This window comes from Helianthus annuus, chromosome 8 (genome assembly GCF_002127325.2).
Source record: "Helianthus annuus cultivar XRQ/B chromosome 8, HanXRQr2.0-SUNRISE, whole genome shotgun sequence".
In the NCBI taxonomy this organism is placed as follows: Eukaryota; Viridiplantae; Streptophyta; class Magnoliopsida; order Asterales; family Asteraceae; genus Helianthus; species Helianthus annuus.
In genome coordinates, this window is record NC_035440.2 from 11,242,928 (window position 1) to 11,270,346 (window position 27,419).

General features: G+C 39.5%; 2 protein-coding genes across 2 annotated transcripts; both read right to left on the minus strand.

Moving 5' to 3' along the window:
- Positions 1-5,857: 5,857 nt before the first annotated feature.
- LOC110872068 (cytochrome P450 CYP72A219) lies at positions 5,858-8,437 on the minus strand. The gene is made up of 4 exons (XM_022120833.2): positions 8,149-8,437; positions 7,338-7,555; positions 7,013-7,257; positions 5,858-6,772 (listed from the first exon to the last, which is right to left on the minus strand). The coding sequence occupies exons 1-4, from the start codon at positions 8,420-8,422 to the stop codon at positions 5,962-5,964; spliced, it is 1,548 nt and encodes a 515-aa protein (XP_021976525.1). The 5' UTR covers positions 8,423-8,437; the 3' UTR covers positions 5,858-5,961.
- A 3,197-nt stretch (positions 8,438-11,634) lies between these two features.
- Positions 11,635-24,268, minus strand: LOC110869551. The gene is made up of 5 exons (XM_035975900.1): positions 23,475-24,268; positions 15,673-16,165; positions 15,448-15,569; positions 13,184-13,852; positions 11,635-11,677 (listed from the first exon to the last, which is right to left on the minus strand). Exons 1-5 carry the CDS (start codon positions 23,477-23,479, stop codon positions 11,635-11,637), a joined length of 1,332 nt encoding a protein of 443 aa, XP_035831793.1. The 5' UTR covers positions 23,480-24,268.
- Between the last annotated feature and the right edge of the window lie 3,151 nt (positions 24,269-27,419).

Here is a 27,419-nt window from a genome sequence, read left to right on the forward strand (position 1 = left end):
TTTTATATAACAAATAATAAAAAAGTTAGTAAATGTAATTTTGTATAGTGAAACTAAAAATATTTAATATATTAATACAAAATTTAGTTTTCGTGATAAATAAATTTAGATTGATATAAATAGATTATTTTGTTGTAGCAAAATTTGTTAACCAAGTCTCAATAAATTTAACCCATTATTTAAAACTCCGTAAATATACAAATGATAAATAATATTAGTTAGAGTAAATTATGATTTTAGACCCTGTGGTTATATCACTTTTACCCTTTTAGCCCAAAAAAGAATTTTTTTAACATCTGAGCCTCCAACATCTTTTTTTCCAACCCTTTTTGGCCCCTAACACTAACCCCATCCATTAAATGTTAGGGGCCAAAAGGGTTAGAAAAAAGACGTTAGGGGCCAAAAAGATTAGAAAAAAAGACGTTGGGGGCTCAGATGTTAAAAATTTCTTTTTGGGCTAAAAATGTAAAAGTGATATAACCACAAGGGCCAAAATCATAATTTACTCTATTAGTTAAATAAATAATATTATAAATGAGAAGAAGATTAAACTAAATAATAATTATCTATAAGAAATTAAACTAAATAATATTTAGTAGGAGGATTATCTATAATTAATTAGAAAAAATTAAATTAAAATAATACTTATCTATAAAACATGGCCTAATATGATGATAAGTGTCCCTGATGAAACAATGGTTAACCGGGCAGGGTTAACACACTGGTCTCGTCAAGAAGGGTTAATCCCTTCCTCTCGAGGATCGCTGGCTAAGTCGTCCGCCGGTTGATCTCCTGCACAAGGAAACAAACCGTGACTCGTAACAAGGAGGATGTGGTGGGGGTGCTTCTTGTTACTACTCTCCGGCGTGAGAATCAGTAGTCTGCTTGGGAAGCAAAGTATGATAGTAGTAGTAGTGAGAGAGTTGTGAAGAGATACCTCAAACCTGTTTTGGGATTGGTATTTATAGCCGAGGAGTGAATGAGGAGGTGGACGGATAGACTGACGACATGCTGCACCTTTGCAGGTGTGTCAGGCATGTCGGTTGTGGAGGTGAAGCCACGTCAGTCTGTCGCTTACGTAGACCTGACAGGCGGCTGCCATTGGTGCTACTTGCTCTGTGGTGTCAGTCCCACTTGCTGAGTGCACAGGATGCGGTGCGGGCCGCATCGCTGTTTGCGGTAACTGTAGATGTTCCTGCGTCTCACTCTTTGATCAAGAAATACGCGAGATGCGGTGCCAAGCCGCATCATCGTCTGTGGTAACTGTTGCTGTTATCCAGCTCCCTTGTATTGATAGAAGTGTTCACTGGATGCGGTGCTAGGCCGCATCGCTGTGAATACTTCCGTTTTCATACACCAGATGCGGTGCCATGCCGCATCACTATACCGTTCTCATATTCCAGGTAAGTCCTCCTCCATCATTGGGCAGATTGGATTCAACCACTGTGTTTGCGCGTTCCCGCACGGACACAGGTAGGTTGTTAGCTAGTGGGGGTTTTGATAAGGGTAATGGTCACTCGCGGTCGTGCTGACGCGAGATCTGGGACCATACCCCTTCAGTCCCAAAAATGGTTTCTTTTATTATATAGTATAGATTATTATTATTATTATTATTATTATTATTATTATTATTATTATTATTATTATTATTATTATTATTATTATTATTAATACTATTACTATTACTATTACTATTACTATTACTATTACTATTATTATTATTATTATTATTATTATTATTATTATTATTACTGGTGCGATTCCTTCGCGTTTCATGACGGGAATTCGATCATCAGTTCGGTTTTTTATGAGATCGACAATCACTATAGTAATAAAAATACAAAACCTTATATGAATCGAAAATAATAAGAACAAATCTCGATACCGGTACCGATGTTTTTAATTGATATTGCATTATAGATAATTAGTAGGAAGAAATATTGACCTTTAAACACCCACATGGCCACATGCATGACAACACGACCGATGCGATCCCGTGCTAGTTTATCTTGTATATTGTTATTATAATATTGTAATAATAATAATTGTTATTGTTAAAATGGTTAAAGGTAAATTAGAATTCCTTGTTACAAGACACTATGTATTATTGTATTTGACTAACAGGAATGGTCGTCAATCAAGCGACACTAATGGTTGGCGGATTAGTGAGACGACGACATTTTGGTCTTTTAAAAACTTAAAAAGGATAAAAGTTAAATTTGATGACTTATTTTAATAGGTATTTGATACGACCCAAACCATGACCCGTGAACCGACCCATGATGCCCACAATCCCACTACTTGTTTTCCTTTTATATTATTATTCATGTAAAGAAACATCAAGTTGACCTGAGGGCTTAATTTGTAGGATTAGTCTCGTTCACAATTGTTACTGTTCTTTCTTTCCTTGCCTAACGACTGTTTGATCTAAATCAGGTCCTGCAAAACAACAAAACACCATGAAGCTCAATACAAGGAGGAGAGGTTGGGGGTTCACCTTGTAACCATCATTCGACGTGAGAATAAGAACTTGTTTTGATGATAATAAGTGTGTAAGAGAGCGATCCTTAAACGCGGAGGCGAGTTTCTCTATTTATAGCCGAATGGCCAGGAAGGAGGATGAGGCCAGCTGTCATTCTTGGAGAATATCCATTTGGTCTCCTCTGGCTAACGTGGCGTGATGCTATTCATTCCACCTCAGCACCTGTTTGTACTCCTGGTCGGTTTGTCACCAGCTATCCTTTGAGAATCGTATGGCAGGGATTAAGGGTCAATGGTTGGTTCCACATGTCGTCCTTTAATGGTTGTCTTATGTACTATTCCCTGTCATTGTCGGGAATAATCTCTGTGAATTACTAGATTTGTCTGTTTATGGTCATGCTTTATCTTGATGACGTCACTTTGGTGGTATGGTCATTCGTGTGTGCACCTATACGCGCTATTCAAGATCATACCCCTTCACCATGTTTTCTACAATTCAAATTACTTTCCATGCTTTCCACTTTCTTAGTTACACTTTGTTTAGTTACTTTATTTATATTTAAATTGGGTTGATTGAATAAGAAAAAGGAGTGAAAATTGTTGCAAAGTTTTGTTCTTCTGAAAGATGCTTTTGTGGAGAGCCTAACCCTCTCAACGGATCTACCGAGAGAATTAGCATTTGAATCGGTCTCTAACAGTATTCGTTGCCTAGGTTCTTGATAACTTATTTGACCAAATTGCAAGGAGCGAGTTATTATAAAGTCGTGGGTATACTCTATAGTTTAACTAATGCACCGACGGCAACCGAGTTTCTCAATTAATGCTAGATCGATCCATAGATTTTTGTATACACCGATACTATTTTAGTATATTTAAAAACCAATGGTGATCATGTTTTGGAGTTTCGTGGGGTGTAGCGACTTATTATCGCAAATTCATTTCGTAGTTTCTCACCCAAATTTGTACCCGTTTAACCAAATTAATCGGGAAAGATATCAATATTTGTACCCGTTTAACCAAATTAATCGGGAAAGATATCAATATTAAAGAACTGGGAAAGATATCAATATTAAAGAACTGGAAAATTTACAGTAGAATGGCAGTTAAACATGCAACAAGCTACATCGTAACCCATTTTTGAATAGCAAACCGGATATCGCCGAAAACAAAACTTTGGTTTTTTGAAGTCGAAAAATTGTTTTGCACGACCCTCTGTAGTCTGACCAAGAAACCGATAGCTTTGGGAGCAAGGGGACCAGATGTATCAAAGGTAAAAAGGGAATGAAGACATGTTGGTTCTCACCACAAACGTTTTCGTATTTAGCAACTTTACCTGATTCTGCCTTCAACATTGACTAGCTAGCCACGAACCCATTTTCCCTAAGGCCAACAAGGGGGGCACTCTAGTAAAGTCCACACAAACGTGTTTCCCACCTACACAACCGAACACCAGAACATCCGCTAGGCAAAGAGTGGATCTCCCTTCATGCGGGTTTTTTAAGAAATTCACAGGAGCGTCTTTTTCGGTGCAGATTCCTGCCCGCTTAAGCTCAACACATTGAGACATCCCTGACCAAGTCATGTCTGTATTTAAAGCATGAAAGCTCCTTACAAAGAATTGCATGGTCCCTAAAGTTATCTTCGCAAACCTTATGACAAATTGGGCAAGGCTCATCAGTGGGAAACAAAGTGATCATTAACAGGTATTTAGGATGGCCCGATATTCCACGTTGACATGTGTTGGCCTAGCTCTCTAATGGGGATAATGTTAGGATTGAGCATTAGGGCCCCGTAGACACTCTAACACCACTTTCTGACACGGGGATTGGTCAAACTTCTCTCCCAAACTCTGCACGGTTTTACTATATATGGCAGTCACCAAAGTATTTTGGGTCGTTTGGGGGGGGGGGGGGGGTCTCCTTTTTTGCGAACCCGCCAAGGTCAATATCGGGTAGGGACTTGTGCAAGCTACCTTACGCACACCCATAGTCGGATTTCACCCGTCAATACCTCTATTCCGTAGAATGTTGTCTTGCAAACTTCAAGACTGAGCCATAGAAGCCACGAAAGCGTACGCTGATACATCTTTCACCGAATATAGGACTACTTTAAGGAACAACCAATATGTTAGTTTATTGTGATGCAACATATCTCATGTCAATATGTGTTCTGACATGATCAGGTGGTTCCGCTGATGACACGATTATACTCCAATAATCTGTTAATTATCTAAATTTGCCGTTAAAAAAAAAGCATGTGTTCGGAGAAAAGATTTTGGAGAGGGTATACTAGTATGCCAACGCATAAAAGTACGTCAAAGGGAAAATTACAAAGCCATATCTATACTATTTAACAAACCTAATTCAATAATGGACACAAAACTAAACAAACCTAACTCAATAATTGACACAAAAGATTAAGTTCTTAGAACAACTACATATTCCAGGAAACAAAACTAAAAAACAAGAAATAAAATTATTTAAAAATATCAAAACTAGTTTTTTTTTTTCACTTTGTGCTATTATTTAGTTCAATAATAAATATCAAAATAAGAGGGTAAAAAATAAATAAAAAGGCACAAATTAAAAAAGTGTTCGCATTTATAAATAAAAAAGTTATAAAATGCGCCAAAAACTAAAAATATTAAAAAGATATATTTTTTAGTTCATAAAACAAAAACCTAGGAGACAATTAAAAATAACTATTTTTATTATCCATATTTCTGAAAAAAAAAAATAAAACAAAATTAAATTAAATGTTCTGAAAATAAAAAAAAATAAAACAAAATTAAATGAAAAAAGGCACTTAAGTTTTGTCGAAACCGCTTTTATTTTACTCATCTTTTTTATTTTTATTATTTTACTATTATATTATTATAAATATTGTAAGCATATGTTGTTTTTTCTCTAATAACATTTAAAATATAATATTTTGTAAGATTTTAAGTATATCTATTATGATGTATTTATTTTTATCTACGTCTCAAAAAAAATTATTATAACTTTATTTTTAAGTTTTTAATTAACAATACCAGATTTGTATTTAAATTGAGTATTATGTAATAATGTTTGTTCGTTATTAAAAAATGTTGAATACACAACTTTGTTTATTTTCTTGACATTACAACATACTTCGTTAAAAACAGAACTAGTATTAGTTTTTGTGGCTTTTGATCGATGTAAAATACACGTTAATATTCTTTTAGATATATTACGACTTTATTTTTTGGATTTTCTTTTTTATCTGCTATAATGAGCGTCGGTACTGTAATAAAACAAATTGTTGATAACTAAATTCCCGCCGTATAACGTACGTGAGAAAATGACATGTGTTATTATGTAAAGTTCATTTCATTCCTAGGGAATTAAAATAAAGGTTCCTCCCCATAAAATAATCAAATATATAAATAATAAAAACTAAGATAACTTACATATATAGTATTATTATTTATACATACAGTGCATACATAAACGTTAAAAATCATGAGAGGTTATGTAGAATCAAGTGAGCACCAAACTGAGGTGGAACAGTGAACACTGGAAACGGAGAATGTTTATAAGACGGCGAAAGCTCAAATGAGAAGCGTTGCAAAACCATTGCGATTGCGGTTTTCGCTTCTGCCATCGCAAGGTTTTGTCCAATGCAAACACGAGGACCACTAGAAAACGGGATGAAAGGGCTCGAGCCTTTGCCCTTCGTTGCATTAACAATCCCATCAGCAAATCTTTCAGGTTTAAACTCATGTACATCGTCCCCCCATATCTCACGATCGTGTTGAACATGCATCGTGGCTAAAGCTAAATTCACACCCGGAGGTATCGTCATGTTTCCAAGCTTTGTGTCCTTGTGGGTCGCTCGTGTAATCATGATTACCGGTGAATATAACCTAAGAACCTCGTTTAATATCATTGTCAAAATCTTGAGATTTTTTAAACCTTCAAAATCAAGTTCTTTGTTACTGAAAACCTGAACAATCTCTTCTCGAGCTTGCATTTGCCATTCTTGATGTAAACTCAAACAAACCATCGTCCAGACAATCAAATTCGAAGTTGTTTCAGATCCAGCGACGTAGAATAATTTGCATTCTTCGATGACGTCTTCCATACTCATTCCAACTCCATGTTCTTCAATCTCCTTCTTGTTTGATTCTAGCAAGATTCCTAGTAAGTCCTCATGTTTATCTTCTCCAATATCAATAGCTCTCTTCCTCTTGTTGATTATTCCCATCAATACAGATCGAAGCTCTTTAACGTTTTCATTAAACTTCTTGTTCGCTTGGGTCGGTATAAACCTAAATTTCAAAACAAAATCATGCAACATGTGATATTTACAGTGGCGGATTTAGAGTGTAACAAGGGGTAACCCCCGTTGCCCCTCGACGCTCCCTCGGTAGTGTAAATTTTGGGAAAATTGACGTTTTTTCGATTTCGTTACCCTTTAGATTTTTTTTAAATGTTGCCCCTATAATGATTTTCTAAATCCGCCACTGGTTATTTAACACATAAGAGGATTACAAGAAAACTGTTGTTACCTTCTTCCGGGAAGATGAAGTATAAAAAGCATTCGGAATATAAGATCGATTTGTTCCTTTTGGATTCGAAATATCTTCTGCCCTTCTTCATAAGAGCTACCAAAAGCCGTTCGTGAAATCACATCTCCAGCCAAGTTATCGATATATGGCCATACGTCAACTTCTGTAGGACCGGATCCTGCGGTTAGAAGCTCCCATTTGTGGATCATATCACTGCAACTTAATCTGATAGCCGAGAACATGATCTACACACATATCAATCCTTGAATTGTTTTATATTTGGACCTCCAAAATAAATTAAATAGCTGAAGTAAAAGGGCCAAACCTTGAGATTTTGAAGATTAAAAGCTGGATTGATGATTTTACGATGCTTGATCCATTTGTCGCCCTCAGTGACAAGAAGTCCACGGACGATGCTGTCTCGAAACGGCTCGGGATGTGGCTTCTGAAACTCATCTGGTCTTAATAATATCTCTTTTATCAACTCTGGATCCCTGATATACATTCTTGGAGTTGGCCCCAACCATATGAAGGATTTTTCACCTGATCAGATGGTTCATAGTTTGGTCAACCGTATTCCAAATGATTTACTTAATCACAATTAAAAAAACAATTATTAACTATTTTAACTAGAAAACTACAAGAACCGGTAGATGCATGCATGTGAGAGGCATACAAGATAAGAGGAAGTAGTGGAGAAAAGCTTAATTTAAGTACAATTATTTATACAATACTTGCAGTTCTTTAATTCAATTTGTTATGTACTTAAAAAAAGGATAGCTGCACGGTATTCTTAGCCGCGGAAGGGATCTCCCTTGCTAGTTCACGACCCGACAACGATCCATGGCGGTAAATACCCTTGCCAACTTGATTGGATTGAAGAGCCTGGAGTACCCAGGATTCGAACCCGCGACCTCCACGCAATGAGAGGCCTCAAGAGACGCTAAATGGGTGTCGGTGACCACTGAGCCAAGACCCAGTGGTTTTGTTATGTACTTAACGAACCTCTTAGTATATAAATCATATCAACTTGAGTTTAAACAAATTCGAAAACAAGCAGAAAGGTCAACTATAGATTGAATAGAAATAAAACAATAGTATGTTAGAGAATGAAGAAGAAAGAGTTGAATTAATACCATATTTGGAGATGATATGATGATCAAAGGGGAGAGCATAGGAAGTGATATCATGGGTGATTGGACTGGCCTTTGATTTACCTTCCTTCACAGTTGTAGCAAACTCTATCATGTCACCCATTAGAAGCTTATATGGATTACCTTTATACCCTTCATCTCTCAGCCACTTCTCTAGTTTCTTTGGCTTCAACCATACCCAGTTCAGTAATTTCCATCCCCACCTCAAGATCACAAGTGTAACAATGGCGGTTGCAGCTTTACCCATTGTTTCCATCTTTTTCCTTAAGAAGAAAGATAGAAAGAGAAAGGATAATTCATAAGATGGAACTGTTGAGATTTATAACATCCGCATGATGTAGTGCCAACTATCTAATAAATTATTAGTATTATAATAATCTTTGTGTGTCAACCAAGGAAATCGGTAAAGATTATATATATATTTTTTTGTAAGAGTGTGCCTATTGGCACACTAAAGTGCCTATTGGCACTCCAAACCCTAGCAAAAGTTAGGGTTTATCTACGCTGCGTATTGGTCAATACGCAGCCTATAAGGTAAACCCTAGACGCTGCGTATTGACCAATACGCAGCGTAGATAAACCATAGATCTCAGTGCCTGATTACCAATCATTGCACAGAAAACAAGGTCTCTATACGCTGTGTATTGACCAATACGCAGCGTATACAAAACTGATGCACATTTGGGGTCATTTTGGTAGGTTTGAAGTGTCAAATTTTTGCCAGGTTTCTATACGCTGCGTATTGACCAATACGCAGCGTATATAAACTTGGTAAAATTTGACACTTCATACCTGGAAACATTTTGTGTCAATTTCAGAAACATAAGGGACCATTATTGTAAATCCTGGAAACATCAGGGACCATTTATCTAAATTATCAAACATCAGGGACCATTTTTGTAATTTTATGAAACTTCAGGGACATTTTTGTAATTTTATGAAACTTCAGGGACCATTTTTATAAAAAATGAAACACCAGGGACCAAAGTGTAAATATATATAAAATCAGAATAAAAGGGGGTCTTCTTTAAAGAACCGGCCCTTAGCATGAATCGAACTCGTGACCTTTCATTTAGAACCGTAACGCCTTAACCAGTTTATCCTCCGTTCCGGAGCTGTTAGAACATGGAACTTAATTCTTATATGCAGTGACTACTAATACGCTGCGTATTGACCTATACACAGCGTATACTGACAGTTTGTATACGCTGCGTATTGGTCAATACGCAGCGTATAAAGCCTTCTGAACTTTAAATTCACACAGAACCTGTTATGTTCCAGAGACACTCGTTAGAACATGGAACTTAATTCTTATATTTTTTTTATTATTTAGTCGACGTCGTCCGTAAGGCGCGTACGGGCCTAACGAGCGTCGAAACTAAGCCCGTCGTTAAACGAACTTAGTTTCGACGCTCGTTAGGCCCGTACGCGCCTTACGGACGACGTCGACTAAATAATATTTTTTTTATTATTTAGTCGACGTCGTCCGTAAGGCGCGTACGGGCCTAACGAGCGTCGAAACTAAGCCCGTCGTTGCCCGTTAGGCCCGTACGCGCCTTACGGATGATAAATTTACAAAAATGGTCCCTGAGGTTTGATGTGTTTACAAAATTGGTCCCTGAGGTTTGATGAATTTACAAAAATGGTCCCTGGTGTTTCCAGGATTTACAAAAATGGTCCCTGGTCAATTTCTGAAACACAAGGGACCATTTTTGTAAATCCTGGAAACACCAGGGACCTTTTTGTAAATTCATCAAACCTCAGGGACCAATTTTGTAAACACATCAAACCTCAGGGACCATTTTTGTAAATTTATCATCCGTAAGGCGCGTACGGGCCTAACGGGCAACGACGGACTTAGTTTCGACGCTCGTTAGGCCCGTACGCGCCTTACGGACGACGTCGACTAAATAATATTTTTTTTATTATTTAGTCGACGTCATCCGTAAGGCGCGTACGGGCCTAACGGGCAACGACGGGCTTAGTTTCGACGCTCGTTAGGCCCGTACGCGCCTTACGGACGACGTCGACTAAATAATATTTTTTTATTATTTAGTCGACGTCGTCCGTAAGGCGCGTACGGGCCTAACGAGCGTCGAAACTAAGCCCGTCGTTAAACGGACTTAGTTTCGACGCTCGTTAGGCCCGTACGCGCCTTACGGACGACGTCGACTAAATAATATTTTTTTTATTATTTAGTCGACGTCGTCCGTAAGGCGCGTACGTGCCTAACGAGCGTCGAAACTAAGTCCGTCGTTGCCCGTTAGGCCCGTACGCGCCTTACGGATGATAAATTTACAAAAATGGTCCCTGAGGTTTGATGAATTTACAAAAATGGTCCCTGGTGTTTCGAGGATTTAATAAAATGGTCCCTTGTGTATCAGAAATTGACCAGGGACCATTTTTGTAAATCCTGGAAACACCAGGGACCATTTTTGTAAATTCATCAAACCTCAGGGACTAATTTTGTAAACACATCAAACCTCAGGGACCATTTTTGTAAATTTATCATCCGTAAGGCGCGTACGGGCCTAACGGGCAACGACGAACTTAGTTTCGACGCTCGTTAGGCCCGTACGCGCCTTACGGACGACGTCGACTAAATAATATTTTTTTTATTATTTAGTCGACGTCGTCCGTAAGTCGCGTACGGGCCTAACGAGCGTCGAAACTAAGCCCGTCGTTAAAATTTTAACGACGGGCTTAGTTTCGACGCCCGTTAGGCCCGTACGCGCCTTACGGACGACGTCGACTAAATAATATTTTTTTATTATTTAGTCGACGTCCTCCGTAAGGCGCGTACGGGCCTAACGAGCGTCGAAACTAAGCCCGTCGTTAAACGGCCTTAGTTTCGACGCTCGTTAGGCCCGTACGCGCCTTACGGACGACGTCGACTAAATAATAAAAAAAATATTATTTAGTCGACGTCGTCCGTAAGGCGCGTACGGGCCTAACGAGCGTCGAAACTAAGTCCGTCTTATATGTAGTAACTGCGTACAGGCCGAGTGTCTCTGGAATATAACAGGTTCTGTGTGAATTTAAAGTTCAGAAGGCTTTATACGCTGCGTATTGACCAATACGCAGCATATACAAAACTGATGCACATTTGGGGTCATTTTGGTAGGTTTGAAGTGTCAAATTTTTGCCAGGTTTCTATACGCTGCGTATTGGCCAATACGCAGCGTATATAAACTTAGTAAAATTTGACACTTCATACCAGAAAACATTTTGTGTCAATTTCTGAAACATAAGGGACCATTATTGTAAATCCTGGAAACATCAGGGACCATTTATCTAAATTATCAAACATTAGGGACCATTTTTGTAATTTCATGAAACTTCAGGGACCATTTTTATAAAAAATGAAACACCAGGGACCAAAGTGTAAATATATATAAAATCAATATAAAAAGGGGGTCTTCTTTAAAGAACCGGCCCTTAGCATGTATCGAACTCGTGACCTATCATTTAGAACCGTAACGCCTTAACCAGTTTATCCTCCGTTCCGGAGCTGTTAGAACATGGAACTTAATTCTTATATGTAGTAACTGCTAATACGCTGCGTATTGACCTATACGCACCGTATACGGACACTTCGTATACGCTGCGTATTGGTCAATACGCAGCGTATAAAGCCTTCTGAACTTTAAATTCACACAGAACCTGTTATATTCCAGAGACACTCGTTAGGCCTGTATGCAGTTACTACATATAAGACAGACTTAGTTTCGACGCTCGTTAGGCCCGTACGCGCCGTACGGACGACGTCGACTAAATAATATTTTTTTTATTATTTAGTCGACGTCGTCCGTAAGGCGCGTACGGGCCTAACGGGCGTCGAAACTTTTAACGACGGACTTAGTTTCGACGCCCGTTAGGCCCGTACGCGCCTTACGTACGACGTCGACTAAATAATATTTTTTTTCTTATTTAGTCGACGTCGTCCGTAAGGCGCGTACGGGCCTAACGGGCGTCGAAACTAAGCCCGTCGTTAATATTTTAACGACGGGCTTAGTTTCGACGCTCGTTAGGCCCGTACGCGCCTTACGGACGACGTCGACTAAATAATATTTTTTTTATTATTTAGTCGACGTCATCCGTAAGGCGCGTACGGGCCTAAAGGGCAACGACGGACTTAGTTTCGACGCTCGTTAGGCCCGTACGCGCCTTACGGACGACATCGACTAAATAATATTTTTTTTATTATTTAGTCGACGTCGTCCGTAAGGCGCGTACGGGCCTAACGAGCGTCGAAACTAAGCCCGTCGTTAACGACGGGCTTAGTTTCGACGCTCGTTAGGCCCGTACGCGCCTTACGGACGACGTCGACTAAATAATATTTTTTTTATTATTTAGTCGACGTCATCCGTAAGGCGCGTACGGGCCTAACGGGCAACGACGGACTTAGTTTCGACGCTCGTTAGGCCCTTACGCGCCTTACGGACGACGTCGACTAAATAATATTTTTTTTATTATTTAGTCGACGTGATCCGTAAGGCGCGTACGGGCCTAACGGGCAACGACGGACTTAGTTTCGACGCTCGTTAGGCTCGTACGCGCCTTACGGACGACGTCGACTAAATAATATTTTTTTTATTATTTAGTCGACGTCGTCCGTAAGGCGCGTACGGGCCTAACGGGCAACGACGGACCTAGTTTCGACGCTCGTTAGGCCCGTACGCGCCTTACGGACGACGTCGACTAAATAATATTTTTTTATTATTTAGTCGACGTCGTCCGTAAGGCGCGTACGGGCCTAACGAGGGTCGAAACTAAGTCCGTAACGACAAAACACTTTAAATAACCTGCCAGAATTTTTTATAACCTGCCTGAATTTCAAAATATAACATTTCAAAATATGTGAAACTGTTTACACCGAAGTTTGATATATACATAACAAAATACATTACAAAGTTTGTACATACATAACAAAATGATAAAATACTACTGCTGCTGCTCCTGATGCTGCTGCTGCTGCTCCTGATGCTGCTGCTGCTGCTCCTGATGCTGCTGCTGCCGCTGATGCTGATCCCAGTCCGCATCCGCAATGAAGGGTAGTGGAGGTAACCCGTCATGCTGTCGCTGCTGCTGCAGCGCCGCAGCCACCCACTCTAACAAATAATTGTTTCTCTCAACGTTTCGAAGCAGCCGCTCATGTGACGGGTCAGGACCGGGCATAACATGGCGTGGGAACTGGGGTGCCCCGGGTGGTCCACGCGGCTGTGGTGGCCGCGGAAGAACGGCGGCCGGGTCATGCGGCTCCGGCGGCTCCGGATCCCGCGGGGGATAAATCAGAGGGAACTCTTCTGGCAGTTCCTTAAGCTGGTATTGCGTGCCGTCCAGATTCTTTAACCGCTTCCCCCATGGAAAGTCTTTGGTAATATGCATCCCGTTTATTGTGTTCATCCCCATCCGCTTTGGCTGTGCCGCCGGGCCTACACGGCCGCGGTCGTTCTCCGGATGATAGCCCAACGAATGGGCTATCTTGGTCACGTAAGCGCCGCCGAATAGCATTCCGCGCTCCTGTCGATGATGCGCGGAGGCGAAATACTGCGCCAACCCGTAGGCGAGAGCGCACGGCCTCTTGTATAAGAGGCAATACAAAAAGAATAAGTCACCACTCGTACACCACTCCCGGCTTTTGTTTCGAGCAGTGATCGAAGTGGAAATCATCTTGTGCAAATACCTGCATAAATGGAAACCAGTCAGTAAATAATAATCAGACGACATCGATTAAATGGAAACCGTAAGTCGCGTAGGTCCCTAACGGGCATTTAAACGGCTGCAAACGCAGCCGCAAACGGCAGCGATTTCGCTGCCGTTTGCGGCTGCGTTTGCAGTAAATCGCTGCCGTTTGCGGCTGCGTTTGCAGTCGTAAACGAGCGTTTAAACGGCTGCAAACGCAGCCGCACACGGCTGCGTTTTCGCTGCCGTCTGCGGCGGCATTTGCAGCCGTAACCGGGCGTTTAAAGGGCTGCAAACGCAGCTCCAAACGGCTGCGAAATCGCTGCCCTTTGGGGCTGTGTTTGCAGCCGTTTAAACGCCGGTTTACGGCTGCAAACGCAGCCCCAAACGGCTGCCGGTTTAGACGTCGTTCAAACGCCGGTTACGGTTCGACTTCGACTAAAAAATTAAAAAAAAAATATGTTTAAAAAAAAATCCTGTTTAAAAAGAAATTTGGTTTAAACGGTCCTTGGAGTTTCAAAAATTGACACAAATGGTCCCTTTTTTGATATATTTACACTTTGGTCCCTGAAGTTTCAATTTTTTACAAAAATGGTCCCCGATGTTTCAAAAATTGACACAAGTGGTCCCTAACGAGCGTCGAAACTAAGTTCGTCGTTAAAATATAAAACGACGAACTTAGTTTCGACGCTCGTTAGAGACCTACGGGCCTTACGGTTCGACTTCGACTAAATAATAAAAAAATATATATTTTAACGACGAACTTAGTTTCGACGCTCGAACGGACCTACGCGCTTTACGAGCGTCAAAACTAAGATCGTCGTTAAATTATACTTTTTTATTATTTAGTCGAAGTCGATCCGTAAGGCGCGTAGGTCCGTAACGAGCGTCGAAACTAAGTTCGTCGTTAAAATATAAAACGACGAACTTAGTTTCGACGTTCGTTAGGGACCTACGCGCCTTACGGTTCGACTTCGACTAAATAATAAAAAAAATATATATATTTTAACGACGAACTTAGTTTCGACGCTCGTTAGGACCGTACGCGCCTTACGAGCGTCAAAACTATGATCGTCGTCGTTAAATTATATTTTTTATTATTTAGTCGAAGTCGAACCGTAAGTCGCGTAGGTCCCTAACGGGCGTTTAAACGGCTGCAAACGCAGCCGCAAACGGCAGATATTTCGCTGCCGTTTGCGGCTGCGTTTGCAGTCGTAAACGGGCGTTTAAACGGCTGCGTTTTCGCTGCCGTCTGCGGCGGCATTTGCAGCCGTAACCGGGCGTTTAAACGGCTGCAAACGCAGCCCCAAACGGCTGCGAAATCGCTGCCCTTTGGGGCTGTGTTTGCAGCCGTTTAAACGCCGGTTTACGGCTGCAAACCCAGCCCCAAACGGCTGCCGGTTTAGACGTCGTTCAATTTTTTACAAAAACGGCTGACGGTTTGATATATTTACACTTTGTTCCCTAAAGTTTCTATTTTTTACAAAAATGGTCCCTGATGTTTCAAAAATTGACAAAAATCAACTAAATAATTAAAAAAAGAAATTTTCTTTTAAAAAAATCTGTTTAAAAAAAACTGTTTAATAACTAACGTACCTGAAGAGCGGATCCTCAATCAGCGTACTCCTCCCCTTGGATTGGTGGTGGTCCCAATGACGGATGTCCGCGATCAGATCCCAAAACCCTAATAGCGTGGGTTTATCAATCATTACGAGCCCCTGTTTACACGAATGTTTATTAAACGTTAAATTAATATTAAATCTTAAATGTTATATATTAAAAATAATAATAATAACAATACAAAATTTGTGTTAAACGTACCTTCGTATAAAGATCCGTAGCAATCTCAGCCTCCGTATACAAACCGCTATGCACCGCAAACTGTGCAAGTGACATTTCGCGCGCCTGGCCAGCCATGCGAAAAGAAACCTCGGGCGGGGGAGGGGGCTGCGCGGGGTCCACAACCTCATTTGGCCGACGAGGATGAAACTCGAACGACGACAGAAACTCGACTAGTATCTCCCTGTAGGTCGGCGTAAACGATAGCTCAAACAGACGATCCCACGGTGAATCAACGGGAACAAACCCCCGCACCCAATCTTCAACCTCAAGCTTCCGGAGGGTTTTCCACGAAACCGCAAAGTGTTCACCAATATGCATCTTCCGAAGCTTCTCGCAACGGAGCGCAGCCTCGGACTCCAGAGGAAACTCCAAATACGGGTGATTCTCTAGAGGATCTGGCGGTGGACGCGCCCGCCGTTTCCGCTGCGGCTGCTCCGGAATATCTACTTCGAAATCCATTTCCTCCATTTTTCTGTTTTTAAAAAAAAAACAATTTAAGTTTAAGTTTAAAAAAATATATATTTTCTGTTTAAAAATATATATTTTCTGTTTACAAAGTGAAAGCATAAAGACAAGTGAAAGCATAAAAATATATATTTTCTGTTTAAAAATATATATTTTTCTGTTTAAAAAAAAAAAACAATTTAAGTTTATGTTTAAAAAAATGGTCCCTGAGGTTTGATGTGTTTACAAAATTGGTCCCTGAGGTTTGATGAATTTACAAAAATGGTCCCTGGTGTTTCCAGGATTTAATAAAATGGTCCCTTGTGTTTCAGAAATTGACCAGGGACCATTTTATTAAATCCTGGAAACACCAGGGACCATTTTTGTAAATTCATCAAACCTCAGGAAACAATTTTGTAAACACATCAAACCTCAGGGACCATTTTTGTAAATTTATAATCCGTAAGGCGCGTACGGGCCTAACGGGCAACGACGGACTTAGTTTCGACGCTCGTTAGGCCCGTACGCGCCTTACGGACGACGTACACTAAATAATATTTTTTTTTATTATTTAGTCGACGTCGTCCGTAAGGCGCGTACGGGCCTAACGAGTGTCGAAACTAAGCCCGTCCCGCTCGTTAGGCCCGTACGCGCCTTACGGACGACGTCGACTAAATAATATTTTTTTTATTATTTAGTCGACGTCATCCTTAAGGCGCGTACGGGACTAACGGGCAACGACGGGCTTAGTTTCGACGCTCGTTAGGCCCGTACGCGCCTTACGGACGACGTCGACTAAATAATAAAAAAAAACAATTTAAGTTTATGTTTAAAAAAATGGTCCCTGAGGTTTGATGTGTTTACAAAATTGGTCCCTGAGGTTTGATGAATTTACAAAAATGGTCCCTGGTGTTTCCAGGATTTAATAAAATGGTCCCTTGTGTTTCAGAAATTGACCAGGGACCATTTTTGTAAATCCTGGAAACACCAGGGACCATTTTTGTAAACTTATCAAACCTCAGGGACCAATTTTGTAAACACATCAAACCTCAGGGACCATTTTTGTAAATTTATCATCCGTAAGGCGCGTACGGGCCTAACGGGCAACGATGGACTTAGTTTCGACGCTCGTTAGGCCCGTACGCGCCTTACGGACGACGTCGACTAAATAATATTTTTTTTATTATTTAGTCGACGTCGTCCGTAAGGCGCGTACGGGCCTAACGAGCGTCGAAACTAAGCCCGTCGTTAAAATTTTAACGACGGGCTTAGTTTCGACGCTCGTTAGCCCCGTACGCGCCTTACGGACGACGTCGACTAAATAATATTTTTTTTATTATTTAGTCGACGTCATCCGTAAGGCGCGTACGGGCCTAACGGGCAACGACGGGCTTAGTTTCGACGCTCGTTAGGCCCGTACGCGCCTTACGGACGACGTCGACTAAATAATAAAAAAAAACAATTTAAGTTTATGTTTAAAAAAATGGTCCCTGAGGTTTGATGTGTTTACAAAATTGGTCCCTGAGGTTTGATGAATTTACAAAAATGGTCCCTGGTGTTTCCAGGATTTAATAAAATGGTCCCTTGTGTTTCAGAAATTGACCAGGGACCCTTTTTGTAAATCCTGGAAACACCAGGGACCATTTTTGTAAATTCATCAAACCTCAGGGGCCAATTTTGTAAACACATCAAACCTCAGGGACCATTTTTGTAAATTTATCATCTGTAAGGCGCGTACGGGCCTAACGGGCAACGACCGACTTAGTTTCAATGCTCGTTAGGCCCGTACGCGCCTTACGGACGACGTCGACTAAATAATAAAAAAAATATTATTTAGTCGACGTCGTCCGTAAGGCGCGTACGGGCCTAACGAGCGTCGAAACTAAGCCCGTCGTTAACGACGGGCTTAGTTTCGACGCTCGTTAGGCCCGTACGCGCCTTACGGACGACGTCGACTAAATAATATTTTTTTTATTATTTAGTCGACGTCGTCCGTAAGGCGCGTACGGGCCTAACGGGCAACGACGGACTTAGTTTCGACGCTCGTTAGGCCCGTACGCGCCTTACGGAAGACGTCGACTAAATAATATTTTTTTTATTATTTAGTCGACGTCGTCCGTAAGGCGCGTACGGGCCTAACGAGCGTCGAAACTAAGTCCGTCGTTGCCCGTTAGGCCCATACGCGCCTTACGGATGATAAATTTACAAAAATGGTCCCTGAGGTTTGATGTGTTTACAAAATTGGTCCCTGAGGTTTGATAAGTTTACAAAAAATGGTCCCTGAGGTTTGATAAATTTACAAAAATGGTCACTGTAAACCCTAATCAAACAAATCAAACAAATACCCCTAATTCACTGTAAACCCTAAGCAAACAAATCAAACAAACACCCCTAATTCACTGTAAACCCTAATTTACCTATGATACAGCCCTAATTTACGGATAAAATACCAAAAAAATCAAAATTACTTAAATAGGTTGAGTATATACCTCGTTTATACTTCGAATTCGCGTGTATACGGTCGGAAATACGTAGTCGCCTTCGTAGGGGTTCGTAGAGGTTTTGTATGTAATTTGGGGAAGAACATACGCTGCGTAGGGGTTTTCCTGATTTATATCAGAACCTATACGCATCGTAGAGTTCAATACGCATCGTATGCCCAAGTCTGAAATTACGGTTTCGCCCTTCTATCAGTGCTATACGGGGCTTAGTATAAGGGCAAAAAGGTCATTGTCCACCTCTATATACGCTTCGTATTGATCTCTACGATACGTATATAAGAGGTCATCACAATGACCTTTATACCCTTCTGTTTAGCCTATACGAAGCATCTGTAGAAGGGCATAAAGGTCATCATGATGAAAATTATATACGCATCGTAGAGACCCATACGGAGCGTATATAAAGGTCCGAAAATGACCTTTTTGCCCTTATATTTAGCCTCGTATAGCCCTAAAAGAAGGGCAAAATCGTAATTTAACATATTTATATTTTCAAACTTCAATTTGGGGGGAAAATTGTCCGCCTTTAACCTACGATGCGTATTGATCAATACGCTGCCTTGTTTAGCCTCATTTTACCTTTTTACCCTTGTTCTGAGGCTAAAGGAAGCCAAAAGAGGGGCTTTATTGTCATTTGGATAACATACGATGCGTAGGGATCCCTACGCACCTTAGAAGACCTTTTTTTTTTTGTTTTTTTCTTGGTTTGTATTTAGAGAAACTAAAAATAATCCAAAAATTATGTTTATAAAAATTTGAATTATAAATTATAAATTATAAATTATAAATTATAAATTATAAATTATAAATTATAAATTATAAATTATAAATTATAAATTATAAATGAATTAAAAATGATATTATTTGAATTATAAAAATTAAAAATGATAAAAACTTTATAAATTAAAAAATTTCTACAATTTACAAAAATACATGTTTCCGCTTAATCTTCGATAACATTTAAACTCGGTTCTCTGTCTTTGTCTCGGTCTGATTTAGGATGCATTAACTCGTAGTAGTGCTCTAACCGCGGTGTATACATTTCTTCCCACCGTTTCGCAGCTATTGATCGATGTGCCGACCACATCGGGTTCACTAAAGGCATGGGGTAGTCTCCTTCCAACTTAGCATGTATGAAGTGTCCCCCGTGAACATGTATAAGCGTTATCGCTTGAGGTCGTGGATCTAGTGGGGCATCCGTTAATGGGAAGATGGTAGAGCTCCATTCAATGCTTAGCACGTGGAGGACAATATTATACCTTTGCGCTATGAGAAGCCCTACCTGGGGCATTTCCATCCAGTGACTTTGATCGCACCCTTTCACTGAATGCCATTCGATGCTCTTACGTATTCGTTTAAAGTCTCCTTCGTTATATGTTTCGAATACATGCTTCCAACGCGGTTTGTTATGGTCAATCTCCAGTAGTAAATCTCTTCGAATATTGGGCCATGCGTGTTCCGTAAAACCTAACCCGACAGCCACAGACCTGTACCCACAATGACCGTCTGGGGTCACATCTTGTATACGCGATATGTAAGAGCGAAACTCTGATGGAATTTGATTCTTAAACCTCTTAATGCATAACAAGTGCTCGTCCCCCTTTATTAATGGAAAAACCTTATCATCCCTCGTCTCCTTCTTTTTAGAACTTGTTGAACTGTTTGGTTGCATTTTAGGTTTTTCAGACTTCACAAACCCACGAGAGCCCTCTGACGGTACGTATGAGCTGTGTCGGGGTAAATCGTACCTATGCTTGGGGGAAGCGGTAATTACGTTGCTGTCCTCGCCACAGGAGCTGTATCTCGCAGCTTGGTCTAACCTCGCAGCTTCATCTAGCCTTTCTTGTACTTTCTTTGATGTAGGCCGACCGCGAGTGTTTTGCTGGACGATCGGTGGTTTCTTGGTTGACGATTTCGGGGTGAAAACCGCTTTTATCTTTGAAAGCATACTCTTTTGCTGAACGGGGGACTGCGCCTCTAAATGTTGCCGCACATTATTGAGCTCTGCTACAATATCGACCTCCTCGTCTACCAGTTTACAAGGGAGCAAGTCAAGCTTACGCCAGAATACATCTATCTCGTCGAGTTGTATTATACGCCCTGCACAGTTAAGTTAATACGGTGTGAGAAACAGCTAAATCGTACAAAATAACAAAAGGTTTGTGGTTTTAATATTTTTTACCTGTACGTGTGTAGTTTTCCAGCCTACAAGCACACGGCAATCCTTTGCTAAGCCACATATGGCAACCACATGATGCGTTAAGTTTCCGCAACACATCCATCTTCCTCAGTAGCTCTTTTTCCAGCAAATCAAGTGCTTCATGGGAAACCTTTCCACGTAGGTTGTCCAACATTCGGTGTCTGTGGTGGTTCATCGTTTTTTCGATGCTCTCAGTGAAACTTTTTTGTATTTCATCGTACTGAGTTTCAACTATATTAATGATGCATCTTGCTATTCGCTCCAATGAACTCCCGCGCGTAATGTATCTTTTTAAATTTGCGTGCTGGCTCTCAACTCTGTTGGTGGTGCGCTGACCAAAGTTGCGACACTTATCGGTCCACGCATAAACGAACATTTCTTTATAGTCTTTGAGCCAGTTTTCGTAGACGTAATCATAGACACCTGTAAAAATAAAATAATGAAATGTAAAAGCGTGTGTGAAATATAATAGATTGGGTGAGTCGTTTGTTGAAGGAACACTTACTTTCTCGGTTGGCAACCACGAGTCGGTTATACATTTTCTCCAAGTTGTACTTGTACATGGCCTCTGATGAAGATTCGCACAATGTCCGCCAGTACGACATAAATTTCCCCCAATCTTCTTTATCGAACCCTGACTTGCACTTTCTAGCTATATTTTGTTGGATGTGAAAGTGGCATAGAAGCCTTTTTGCGTTCGGGAATACTTTAGAACACGCGTTTATTAGGGCAAGCTCCCTATCCGTGACTATCACACGCGGCATCATACATTCATGCAATATTGACTTGATCCGCTCAAGCACCCACACGTAGTTACCCCTTCGTTCTTACAAATAACGGCATGTGCGATACAAAAAGACTTCCCAGTCGACGTCATACCCACAACCTGGACAAATGGCATGTTGTAGAGGTTTGTTTTGTAGGTCGCGTCGATCAACATCACGTGCGGGAATGCACGCCACATAGTGATTGAATAAGGATGAACAAAGAAAATCTCTGTTACGACATCTGTTTTGGGATCTTGTCGGGTGTCGTAAATGAATCGGCGGTCATGCAGCAGGCTTTCCAGTGCCTGAATAGGATTCTTTCCGTCCATTATTGTCGCTCTAATTTTTTGTACCGCATTTCGCACGTCTTTCTGAACGTGCAGGCTGTCGGGGAACTGCTTTCTTAGGGTTTGAAATATGATACGTGGCTCCATGTTTTGAGCAGTTAGCTGCTCCACTAGCTTGTATTCGGCTTTAGTAAATCTTCGCACAAAAGCGTGGCCCAACAGACTCGTCGTAGGTTCGTGGTTATGGTTCGCACAGTCCACTTTTAACTCCCACGTGTCGTTCATCACGTCCCGGATGGCGAGTAATGAAAATGGGCAGCCGATTTTTTTGCTACCAGCTTTCCTAACTGTTGCTTTACTACGGTGTTCACCACTACGGTCGCACACAAGCCATACCATCCCAGTAGTACCGCCAATATTTTTTGATCGGCGGGTAACAATTACGTAACCATTATCCTTTCCCGTTTCTTGTACCCAATTCTTCAAATCAGTTAGAGACATGAAACGCTAAAAAAGTTACGTTAATAATAATATAATCGAAACTTCAGGGACCATTTGTGTCAAAAAGACATTAATAATAATAATAACAATAATAATAATAATAATAATAATAATAATAATAATAATAATAATAATAATAATAATAATAATATAATCGAAACTCATACTTCAGGTACTAATATGGTTATTATTGAAACTATTTTAACAGAATGATTTAACAAGGTTAACTTTCATATAAAGATTTCATCTTTAAACACTAACTCAGTTAGCATACTTAACTGAACAGTATAGGGACCATTTGTGTCAATTTTTGAAACTTCAGGGACTATTTTTGTCAATTTTTGAAACTTCAGGGACCATTTTTGTCAATTTTCGAAAGTTCAGGGACCATTTTTGTCAATTTTCAAAAGTTCAGGGACCATTTTTGCAATTTTCGAAAGTTCAGGGACCATTTTTGTCAATTTTCGAAAGTTCAGGGACCATTTTTGTCAATTTTCGAAACTTCAGGGACCATTTTTGTCAATTTTCAAAACTTTAGGGACTGTTTTGTCAATTTTTTGAAACTTCAGGGACTATTTTCGTAAAATTTGAAACTTCAGGGACTTTATATTGTTTTTGGCACTTAACTGGACTAACTGAGTTCTCTAACTCAGTTAGTGGTCCCTTGTATTAAATGCTAACCTAGTTAGGATATAACTATGATTTAACTAACTAAGTTAGGTTTAAACTAACCATTTTGTTAATTAGACTAACTAGATTATTATTATAAAAAGAATACAATTTTTAATAATAATAATAATTATAATTATAATATTTTTAACAACAACAATAATAATAATAATAATAATAATAATAATAATAATAATAATAATAATAATAACAATAATAATAATAATAATAATAATAATAATAATTACAATTATAATTATAATTAAAGTATTTAACAATAATAACAATAACAATAATTATTATAATTATATTATTTTTAACAATAATAATAATAATAATAATAATAATAATAATAATAATAATAACAATTATAATTATAATAATAATAACAATAATTATTTTAATGTGATACCTCATTTACTTGAAATGGATTGCCCGGGGTAGATGGTTCATAAAGTGATGTGTTACGGGACTCATAACCATATCCACCATGTTCTTCGTATCCACCGTATCCAACTTCATCCCTAGATCTATCGTATACACTGTAACCACCTTCACCCCCGTATCCACTGTAACCACCGTCACCCCCATATCTATCGTATCCACCGTAGCCCCCATATCCACTGTAACCACCTTCACCCCCGTATCCACCATCACCACCGTATCCACTGTAACTTCCGTATCCACCTTCATCCCCGTATACCCCATAACCCGGATACGATTGCTGCGACGGGTAATATGGTTCATCAACAGGTGCATTCTCAACACCGTATCCACTTTGTTGCACGTACGGAGATTCATACCCGTATCCGTAATCTGGACACACTTGATGCGCCGGGTAATTTGGTTCATCAACAGGTGGAGTGGGAGTCTTGTTCAAGTCTGGCAACTGTGTTTCTTGATTAACAGGGACTCCAGACACAACCTCCTCCTCCTCATTGGCAGCATTTGATCCCCATGTGTCGTTAGAATAACGATTACCGAAATAATTATCCTTCCAAAATGATGACATTTTAACAAGGTTGAACCAAAAACTAACAATTTACTGAAGAAGAAGATGAAAAGGAAAGCAAAGTATATGTCGGGTGATGGGTAACAGATATGAATGGAGGGATAAATAGACTTTCATCTGGCATGTCAATACGCAGCGTATTGATCCCTACTCACCGTATTACTTTATTCACGTGCCCTGGACAACATCGTATCAGGTCAAATCAGTCTATCAATACGATGCGTATTGATCAATACGCACCCTATGTAAGACTGATTTGACATGGTACTAGGTTTGACTGTCTGGTCGTCCACCTACCACTTATATACGCTGCGTATTGACCAATACGTAGCGTATTCAGGTAACCCTATACGCTGCGTATTGACCAATACGCAGCGTATGCAAACCCTAATTGTGCAGATAGCCTGACTTGGTGTGCAGATAGTGAGAGCCTTTTGTAAATACAAAATCATAATTAATTTTAATTTTCCGGTAAATATTTCATATCCAGGAATAGGGTTTTAAAGAACTTTGAGAGTGATCAAACCGAAGCAAGTTGGTTGGTTTGATACTTTGATCGATATGAAATCCAAAAGGTTCGATTTAAACTAATGGGGTGTATGTTATTTCCAACAAAACAAAGGAACAAATAACGTAATTAACTCTAAACAAATAATAACAATTATTATTTAAAGGTGCGTTAAATACGGAATCGAACCAATGGGTCGATCATAAAGTAAATAAAAATATATAAAAAAGGAGAGAAAGTGATGAATACCGTATTTGGAGATGATATGATGATCAAGGGAGAAGGCATATGAAGTGATATCATATTATCATGTGTTACCGGAATTGGCTTTGATTTACATTCTTTCATCATTGCTGCAAACTCTATCATGTCACCTATAAAAAGCTTGTATGAATTACCTTTATACCCTTCATCTCTCAGCCCTTCTCTAGTTTTTTTGGCTTCAATCATACCCAGTTTAGTAATTTCGATCCCCAACTCACGATCACAACTACAACAATGGCGGTTGCAACTTTACCCATTGTTGCCATTTTTTTTCCCTCAAGAGAGAGAAATAATTATTAGGCTATACGGTGTGGTAGAGTAAGGATGATCCGTTACGTAAGTTACGTAAATTGGACGTGAGGATGGGGCAAAGATGATGAAGGTAAGAAAATGGAGGATGAGCCTAAAATATATATGTATATGTATGTATATGTTGTATGTATATATGTGAGTGAGACGGGAAGGCCCATCCAATTAAGGCGTCTCAACCCCGACGATGGCAACGAAGGAGGCACGACGACGGAGGGCAGGAAATGAAGAGGGGGCACAGCAACATTGCTGGACGGTCCCCATACCATCCAGCTTTTAAGACTGGAGGGTATGGGGCCGTCCCCATGCCCGTCCCCATCTAGCCGCCCCGTCTTCCCCACCCCTTGTTCCGGCGCCGGGCCAGGCCCGTCATGTCCGTCCTCCACAAGCCGGGTTCGACGCCCCTCTCTCCCACACAAACACCTATACATACATACATACATACATACATACATACATACATACATACATACATACATACATACATACATACATACATACATACATACATACATACATACATACATACATACATACATACATACATACATACATACATACATACATACATACATACATACATACATACATACATACATACATACATACATACATACATACATACATACATACATACATACATACATACATACATACATACATACATACATTACATACATACATACATACATACATACATACATACATACATACATACATACATACATACATACATACATACATACATACATACATACATACATACATACATACATACATATATAAAGGGGTTCCACCCCCACCCCCTTAGGTCCATCCCCTTTAGGCCCCGCTTACGTAGCGGTGACGTGGCGGCCCATCCCTTGGAGATAAGGCTCTCCATACCCTCGAGTCTAATGAGAAGAAATTTTTTGCCTTTATAAGGCCACACGGGGTGGTCAAGTTATATACCGTGATACTATTGTATCACTCGTGGAACACCGCCCCGCCCAATTCCCATCACTCGTAGTCAAGTATAACGAGTTATATGTATAACGTGTTGAAGTTGGAGGGTGATGAATGTGTATCTTGTACATTGTGTATTAATACTTGTACATTGGAATCCCATCACTAGTGATACCACCCCCTACATTTCTATCACTAGTGATAGAATATTGGGTGCTGACATGGCATGATTTGATTGGATAATGAGAGTGATAGAAACTATCACTAGTGAACCACCCCTCCTCCCCTAACATCCACGTGAGGATGGCATGACACATATTGCTAGCTATTCTTATAACAATATAGTTATTATCATTACTATATATAACAGATTGCTTAGCTCTTATCTACAGTGTACAAATTGGACAAATTTTGATTGTTAATTACAGTTATGCCACCAACTTAATTGTTTGAGAAAAAGCCATGGCAGATTTGAAAAAGAGACTCACAGAAGTTAATATTTACCACCACCACCGCACCACTACTAGAAAAGTGCCTACTTTATCACAGCCAAATTTATAGCAAATTTGTAGGAAATTGGTCTTACCTACATATTTGTTACAAAAAGTTTGGTGCAAAATAAGCTTGTCGAAAATAAGGTTAGCTACAAAATTATGACAAAATTTCACATAAATTTTCGACAAAAATCTATCGTCACAAACGTTGCCACAAAATACCTACAAACCGGTTTTTTATATTTTTCCTACAATTCTTCCACAATTATGCCTATTTTTGTATTTTATTTTATTTTATTATATTTTACTTTTAAAATTAATAATACTAATAAGAAAAATTATCCATAATTACCAATAATTATTTTTATTTTGCGACAAAATTCCTACAAAATTATAAAACTTTCTCTTAACAGTTTGCTACAAATTTCCTACAAATAAACAATATATTTTTTTTAATATTGCGACATATTTTCTACAATTTAAAAATGGTTTTCTTTTTAAAGTTTTGTGACAAAATTCTTACAAACAAAAAAAAAAAAAACAAAATTTAAAGGTTACGACAAAATTCCTACAAACCAAAAAAAAATAAAATTTAAAGGTTATGACAAAATTCCTACAAACCAAAAAAGAAGGTTGCCACAAATTTCCTACAACTAGAAAAAAAATCATGTAGCTGTTTGCTACATATTTGTGACAAAGTGTAAAAATTAAAGAAATTTAAAAAAAAAACCATTTTTATGAAAAAAAAATGCAGCAAAATTACTATTATATTCCAAAATAATTGCAGCAAAATTCTAAAACATTCCAAAAATATTAAAGCAACAT